This window comes from Mytilus trossulus, chromosome 10 (assembly GCF_036588685.1).
Source record: "Mytilus trossulus isolate FHL-02 chromosome 10, PNRI_Mtr1.1.1.hap1, whole genome shotgun sequence".
NCBI classification, from domain to species: domain Eukaryota; kingdom Metazoa; phylum Mollusca; class Bivalvia; order Mytilida; family Mytilidae; genus Mytilus; species Mytilus trossulus.
The window spans coordinates 47,724,021-47,733,046 of record NC_086382.1 but is presented as its reverse complement, the minus strand read 5'-3'; the positions used below and the strand labels follow the sequence as shown (position 1 = coordinate 47,733,046).

Sequence of the window (9,026 nt, the reverse complement as noted above, 5' to 3'; positions counted from 1 at the left end):
TCTGTTGCATTTTAATGTTGTGTTTCTGTTGTGTTGTAGTTCTTCTATATTTAATGTTATTCCCTCAGTTTTAGTTTGTAACCCGGATATGTTTTTTGTCTATCAATTTATGAATTTTGAACAGAGGTATACTAATGTTGCCTTTATTTAATATAGCTCACAATTAATTTTGATCGTTATTGTTTTTGTGAAAAGAGCCACTGATTTTTAGGTCTTTCCACTTTTCGTGCAAAGACCTATTGTTTTTCTTCTGATAATTTTTTTTTTTTTTTTTTTTTTCTTCTGCCGTCTGTCAGAGATGCTTATTTGTTTTACAACATATCGAATGGATGTTTGGCCAATGATGTTGTTCAGTAATGGACATTTCAAAACTCACCCTGTGTGACCGAACAGTTATTCTTATATGAGTTATCTCCCCGCGTCCCCTTTTTCTTGTTATCACTATATCTCTAAAACCGTAAAAGATTTTTACAAACTGTTTTCTTCAAATTGTTCGTCTACTCTTAAGAATGATTTGTTTTATTTTGACTGAGGTGATCAGAAGACATCTTATGAGAGTTATTTCCCTTTGAAAATATTTAAAATAAACGATATGTTGGGTTAATTCATACGGTACAAGTTGTAGAGGCCTACAGTCTTTTGATATGAAGTCCTTGGTCCTTATAAAGTAAGTTGAGGTCAAGGTCAAAGGTCAAGGTCATGTTATAAATTTTGAATTTTGCTTGTTATCGTTATTCAAAAGAAACTGTAACAGTTAATGATATGATATGTTTGCAAAATCACTGTTTACAATAAGGCACAACTTCAACTTATTCAGTCGAAGTGTTTGGTTAACCCTTATAGGAGTTTTTTCCCCTTATGGATGTGAAATCATTATTTCTCCACAACCATACAAGTGATTGACCTCGGACCTTCTAATTTGAGTTCACTGACCCATGACCTTGAAATTGAGGTCAATATCAAAGGTCAAGGTCATATTCTAAATTTTGGATTTTGCTTGTTATCGTTATTCAAAAGAGACTGTTACAGTTAATGATACGATGTGTTTGCCAAATTACTATTTACAACAAAGGGCAACTTTAACCCGTTTAAGTCAAAGTGTTTTGGTCAACCCTTTTAGGAGTTTTCTCCCCTTTTGTATTTGTAATCGATATATCTGTACAATCATACAAGTGATTGATCTGGGGTCTTTTGATTTGAGATCACTGACCTATGACCTTGAAATTGAGGTCAAGATCAAAGGTCAACTTGACGTTCTAGATTTTGACCCTTGCTTTAAATTTGTTTTTGTTCATTATAAAACAATTAAGTCTTCTGCATATACCTTATATATCTTATTTTTCTATATCAGTTGAGGTACCAAATAACATCAACAAGGAGTTACCCTTTCTAACATATTTTTTAAAATTTCATTCTAATTATCGAGGTGGAAAGACCTCAATTGTTCTCTGAAGAATTGGTTTTTAGTTATTTATACATTCTTTATTTAGCTTTTCTTGAACGATACAGATTAAAGGGGAGGGATAAGATTTGATTCCACCCCATAATTTTGTGTCTGGTCCATGTCAGAGACTTCATCAGAGGTTGTCTTTAAAGAGACAAGACTGGGTCCTTGCATTGTAAACACCATTGACAAACCGGGTCAGTCCATTTTGACACGACCTGTTTCCTTACTTCTATACATACAAATACAATTCTAATGCAACATCGTTTGTAACTTTCATTCAGATTGGATAATGTTACCAAATCTCATGGCATCTATTGTCAATTGATGTTTTGAAAATGTTCCCGCAAGATGTACTAGTATACCAAATTTAAAATGTGTGATTTGATGTTGTTTTCTGTCAGTTTCATTAGAATGGAGATAACAATATTTTAAGCTCTGATGGCATCAATTGGTGATTTGATGGTCGCAAATACCTATTTACTGTACCTGCTAACATGTCACCTGTTACCTTAATTTGCGACCAGCAATTCATCACTTGATGCCGTCAGAGCTTAAAATAAAATACAGTTATCTCCTGAATATCAAGGTGCAAAAAATGGTTAATCTGGCAATCTTCAAGTATATAACTTTCTTTTTGCACATTCTTTAACTATAAGGTGCACATTTAGAATTTATGAAAAAATTGGCATATCTAATGAAAGTTACTGCTTTGCTTCAATTTGTCTTGCATTTTTTTACATTTCTGTTTTGATCTGGAACAGTTGTCGAAAATATTGCATCTGACTATTAAAATAGTGGATATTAAATACTATTAAGACAACTGTTTTGAGCATGTCAATAATAATTCAAGTATTGTATACTACAATGGTTAAACATAAGTGCAGTTATCTACGAAAAAACTGTCCTTTCGTGATCTTGTCTCTTTTGAAGGTTTGTCTCATTGGCAATCATACCACATCATCTTTTTTATAAACAGATTTTGCCTGGGTACTTGAGACACAGTGGAACATATCGATCATAAATTTTGAAAAAGTGTTGTCAGACGATTTTATCTTCAATTGTTATCTGAAGTGCTGATAATACTGTAGGGAATAACATGGCTAGCAGGGAGTGAGTCCAACATACTCAATAGCTAATTTTGAGGGACAACTACTCACTACATACATGTAACACATAATATTGTTTTGAGCCTATCGAGAACAATTCAAGTGTCGTCTACTACAATGGCTAATGACAGTTGCAGAAAATAGCAGTTACCTTAAAGAAAACCTGGTTCTTGTGTGATCTGGTGTACATCAAAATGTCTACCTCTGGTCTACAAACAGTCCACATTTTTCTATGTTTTCATGTCTGTGCTTAATAACAGATTGAATGATTTGCACTACCTACTTATTATTTAATTTGTTCTAATCAACAATAATACATGAACTATTGTCACTTGATATTTACAAACAAAATCATTAATCTAGGATTTCCGTTAAATGATTTGCTGTTATTCAAAAGGGAAAGACTACTTTCTTGCACATCTTACCGGATTTGTTATAACATAAGCAACACGATGGGTGCCACATATGGAGCAGAAAATGCTCACCCTTCCGGAGCACATAAGATCACCCAATTTTTTGGTGGGGTTCATGTTTCTTACTCATTAATTTTCTATGTTGTGTCTTGTGTACTTTTATTTGTCTCTGTTTTTTTGTGTTTATTTGTCTTTGTTTTTTGTTTCCTTTTTAGCGATCGCGTTGTCGGTTTATTTTCTATCTATGAGTTTGACTGTCGCTTTGGTATCTTTTGCCCCTCCTTTGCACATGATAGTATACGAAAAAGATAGTAAATAAGACACAATGGAAATCATAATCACATACATTTCGTTTATCATGTACTTTTCAATATTCACATTGTGTACCAATAAAATCACTTATTACTACTGCTGAAAGAAGTCAAGGAAAGATTTTTCAAAGTTAAACTGCTCATTCTATTTGTTATGGACTTAATTTTGACAGCCATTTTATTTTGATTTCACAACAATTTTTGTGCGTTTTACAACTGTTAGTTTTTAAGGACCACTCCTGTTTCATCCAGCGAGGTACACTGTGTTGCATTGTTGTTTGGATATGTTGGTTTTTAATCGTCTGTATTAAAGTAAACCTTTGTTGTATTTTTGGTCCTCAAGGCTCTTTAACTTTGTACGTGTTTGGCTGTATGACTATTTTGATCTGAGCGTCACTGATGAGTCTTATGTAGACGAAACACGTGTGTGGCTTATTAAATTATAATCCTGATACCTTTGATAACTATTAACAGTATTGTTCTAAATTCAAGATATGAAATGCAAATGTTTTCAAACTATTCAACAGTTTATTTAATATCTCAATACAAAAGTGAGGATATATAGATTCTCACACTGCAACAAGTGTATTACGATATTTCTCCACTCGAGACAGTTAAATTTTATTCGAGAGTGGAGAAACATCATAATACACGAGTTATAGTGTCGGAATCTTTTCTCTAATGCTTTTTATCGTTCTTTTTCAAAGATTTTCAGAATCTTGTGTTCTTTATATGCGACGTCATCAGGCATTGTCGCCTTTTTTCATGACATCACAATCGGAAAATTCAGAAGAAAACAAAACATTTAGACGTCATAATCAAATTTTGACTAATTATTTGCCGATAACAGATTTTTCACTAGTGAGGAGAAATTTTTTCTCACACCGCTCAGGAAATGTATAAATAGTGCCAAAAATTAGAGAAACCAAACTTGTAAGATACATTAGAGCACATTATCGACATCTAGTCATATTCATAAATACTGAGGTTGTTGTGGCACACAAAGGAGCTATCCTCATTTAGTGTTGCAAATTTAGATGTTGGGAAAAGTAAACTGCCTCTACTATACATTACACATAATATCCTCCCAAAAGAACCCCTGTTTTTTTGTCCAATTGGACAAGCAACTGAGTGTATGATGATGTCCAGTATAATAATGCATATACATTTGTTTTTGTTAATGATATAAATTAAACAAAACAACACATTATCCTTTTTATGAAAACCCATTTCAAAAATTTTGAAGACAAGTATAATATATGTGCTCTAAAAATGTTAAGTGTGCAATATTCTAGCATACACACTGATTTAAGATGGTTATTGATAAATGATTGCATGATGCATACACTATTTCAGGATTTTTTTCCAAAAAAGTTTTAACTGATGATCTTTTCAATTTTACAAATGACTTTTTTGTATGTATTTATATTGGTGTAGAACTGCGTTTAAGCTTATTTCAGGGGATAAACGACCGTCCTTGATAAAGTAAATCACAATAAGACAGAATTTAAATACGTTCTTTTTAATTTTGATATAGCTTCCCTCTTTTATCCATCAAATGAAATGTTGTAAAATCAGTTGAGTTTCATGACCATGTTAACGGCTTTACACGAATGGGCAAGTGATTTGCTCATTGTTGTCAAGTTGTCATGGGTAATTGACTGGAACGTTGCTGTAGCATCGTCTATCATGGTAATTAGCTTAATCTGTAAATATATTATGAAACGAAATTACATGTCGAAAAAAAAATAAATCTGCTTTTGTATGAAATTTATCGTTCTAACTGAAAAACTGAATGACTTTTGTCATACCACTTAACTTGCGTTTTTTTCAATGTTGATACAATATTGCAGACTTGTATGGTTTCGATATATCTTATATAAATCAAAGCACTACCGAAGCCAAAAAGGTTAAATTTTAATCTGAAAGACAATACAAAGTTTTAACTTTTTTTATATGATAAATTTATGAAATGATTTTGTGGGATATTGACTTTATTTCACAAATATACGAAGAATGTCTTTACTTTTTACTTAATCGAAAATAACTAGTCAGTTAATTCGTATGACACACATTTTCTTGTAAATCATTATTTTACTAGTATCACGAGTTTCTGAAAAAAAAAACATCATTAAATGTCATACCTCTAGAGCATGTAATCCATGTACTGTATGTACATCCATAGATTCTTGAGATGACATAGTGTAGATATAACAGGCCTTTGCGTTGACAGCCATCATCAAATGCTACAAAACAGATCATGCAATTTAATGTTAATGTAGTGCTTTTAACCATACAATAACTTATTTAGGGCAAATACAGAAAGACCTAGAAAGTAGGCTGTTGAGAGCTGGTACAGTTGATGGTGATGTGTATTTGACTGCACCTACATGTACAGGTGTAATACTGTCCACCAAATCCTATGACGTCATATACGAAAAAAAGTCGAAAAAAATATTCCCTTAAATTTAACAGTTGTGAGAAATTAATCCTACATTTCATTGCAGTTCATTTCTTAGTTATAAACATATATTTTTTGTATTTCAAATACGATTTTTTTTTCATTTGGCGTCCCTACAGAATATTTTTGGGAAATTGAGGGGAAATGCTTACTAAAGCTTTGTTTCTTTTCCCTAATACAACATCTATCTATATCAACGTGATTCAGCAGTGTGTGCTGTTCTGTTCTGCTCTGGGTTTTTTATTTTACAACTTTGATATATTTAGTGTATTTTTATAAACTTAAGTACATAGGTTTTTTTTAAAAGAGTTAAAAAAATAGTATGTTTAAATTACCAAACAAATGAACATGCAGTCCTCTGTCAACAAAATTTTAACATACCAACAAAAAGTCTATTTAGGTGAAGAATATTTTTGTCACAAACGATATTAAGTGTACTTACCGATGTTGGGTCATATTTAAAATAATGTTTATCTGCCTCCACTGGTTCCCTGGTAGGCCTGGTGCCATGGGTCCCATGAGAATGGTGATGGTGATTATGATGTTTTGTTGTCATGTCTGGTGCCATTGTAGTAGCACAAAAGACCTTAAATTAAATAAAACCAAATTAAAACTAATGATATCCATGAAAGTAAATCTGTAGAAATTTAGAAATTACAATAGTTTTATCTATTTTCCCGTCTGTATGTAGATTGTAACTCCTTACCTTTGATAGCCACAACAATACGTTTTTATTGCTATAGATATTTACCTTTTTCCTATATTAAATTTTTATTATTGAGAATAAAAATAAAATGTTTTGTGAAATGGAATACGGATCTTAGTACTGTTGTAAATAACTAAAATGACATGTCTGTGAAATAAACTAAATGATTTAAAGATATTTCGGTATAATTGTCTGAATGAATGAAGCAGACACAACCCCGCAATATGTAAGCGAATGAACTCTAATCAGCATGTTTTAGAGGATTATTTTCCCCATTCTTAGGAAAATCTGTCGGAATCCTATTTTTTGTTAGTGGTTTCTCGTTCGTTTAAAATTAAACAAGCCAACACTTTTTACTTAATATAATGAAGACTATAAAGATAATGTAAATAAGCTTAAAAATTCCGAAGAAGGTGACTATTTATCTCTCGAAACCAAACTTGAATAAATGATATATTAGTATATCACAAATACAGGAACATTTGCTTAGTATACCTTACTCACACCAATGATGAGTCAAATGAGGACTAATGATAAACTAAACTTTTTGATTCATATTATTTTAATTGTCTCATTGTGATTTTTTTGTATTAACTAGTATGATGCCACCTGAACCTGCATATAAGTAGATGCGATATTTCCGAGCTCATTTTGTGCAGATGCATATTTCTTTATCCTGTTAAAATTTTTCCACTATTGAACTAGTGCTCATTTACAGGTAGCTATTTTAAAATTTCGATGGTCACAATGACTTTCTTAATGTTATTAATAGTTGTAAATACATTATTTGCCACAAAGAATAATACAATGAAAAGGTAATGTTCAGCTACTTTGTTGTGAATGCTTTTCATGAAGACCTCGAGGATCTCGATTATAATTGCAGACATATTAAACATAAATGTTTTTTGCCGACATTTTATCACTAAGGGCTGAGGCAAACATATTAACAGTACGTGCTCCTTTTGGAAACTCTATTTTAATTGAATATTGTACTTCGAAACTTCAATATTTATTACATTTCTCACTTTAATGTCATATTTAAATTGTTATTTTTCTGGTAGCGACACAATCTGCATTCGTCATTCTACCCACATCCTCTTGTCTCAGATTTCAAACTATATACCTTAATATAACAATATCAAGGTATTCAGAAGAAAAAAATCTGAGACAAGTGCCTGTGATTCTACTTCCTAATTGAATAATTGAACTTGCTTTACCTGTGTGACAACCAATGAAATGATGATAGCCTTTAACATTGTGTTTCCTTTGAAGGTATTATTGGTTCTGGGAATGGTTGCGTACTTTTCTGAAGTCAACAAAGCTATAAATCAAGATAGGTATTTATAGTCAAATATACTCCAGCAAATACGTGACATATCGATGTTCGTATTGATATCTTGAGGTCCCAAGAAGTTATAAATTGATTTTAATTGTTCTACTAAACTATCAGAGTTCGTAGAGTATGTACCAGTCATTAAGTTCTAATTACGTGTTGACATGTTATCGTTTGTGGGATTTGACTATAGAGTCCGTTTAAGTCTCAAATCAAGGACGGATATCAGATCTTTCAAATAATTAGAAATTATTTTTCATGATAATAAAGGTCATATCCAACGTTTATGTCTATCTTTATAGACAAAACCACATGAATTATGAGGTATTGAAACATATGCAGCGAAAGAACCGAAACACAATCACACATGCCTTATCTCCTGTTTCACACTCAAGGAACACATAAATACTTCATAAATTTTCTGAAATAGGTAGACTCAAACTAAAGAAAATTGACAGCTGAGGATGTAGAAATACCTGAAAAAGTGAGAATCTATATGTCAAACAGTCGACATAAATTGTAGTCAAATTCTTCTGCGGTCAACTTTGCTCTTTACTATGAGTTTTACTGCTAGAAAGGAAGAAGTCCAGGACACGATATGTATTTACATAAGTCAACCTTTAGGTAGCAAATGGACTACATGTGATGTTTCTTTTATAGATTGTTATATCATAGCTAATAATAAATGATTTTTGATTATTTCGGTTAACATATAAAGAAGATTAATTGTTCTTATCAATTTCAGAATTTAATAAAATTGATTTTGCAAATCATGGAAAAGGGGACGAGAGAAAGTCTACTCCAATTGGAACATATTATGAAAGAACAATCAGATTTCTGGGACACATTTGATCAGAATTTTACTTCTACTAGATTAACCCCTTACACCGACAAATGTAAAGTTGAAAAGGAACCTTTAGCGGTATAATGCTGGGTCTTCCAAGTGCTCCACGAAACCTCTTTCTAAATTATTAACATCTATTTTATCAGAAATCAAAGATGGGCTTCAAAGTTATTGTGAAACTGCCTATTCTAGAGGTGGCGTGAATCGGATGTGGATACTTAAAAATTCCAAAGATCTTTTAGAGTATAAACTAAAAGACAGATTGAAAGAGTTGGTATTACTTTGTTTCATAAAAAAATGGCCAAGGTAGATACAAGTATCTTGTCTTAGGGAGGGATAAATCCTACTTTGTAAAGAATCACTCTGATTCAAACAAAAAATTCTCTGAAACTGACATTATCAATA

At 31.8% G+C, this 9,026-nt stretch overlaps 1 protein-coding gene across 1 annotated transcript; it reads right to left on the bottom strand.

Annotated features, from left to right (window-relative positions):
- Nucleotides 1-4,844: 4,844 nt before the first annotated feature.
- LOC134686291 (uncharacterized) lies at nucleotides 4,845-7,810 on the bottom strand. Its single transcript, XM_063545958.1, has 4 exons — nucleotides 7,662-7,810; nucleotides 6,181-6,324; nucleotides 5,422-5,523; nucleotides 4,845-4,983 (listed from the first exon to the last, which is right to left on the bottom strand). Exons 1-4 carry the CDS (start codon nucleotides 7,698-7,700, stop codon nucleotides 4,852-4,854), a joined length of 417 nt encoding a protein of 138 aa, XP_063402028.1. The 5' UTR covers nucleotides 7,701-7,810; the 3' UTR covers nucleotides 4,845-4,851.
- Between the last annotated feature and the right edge of the window lie 1,216 nt (nucleotides 7,811-9,026).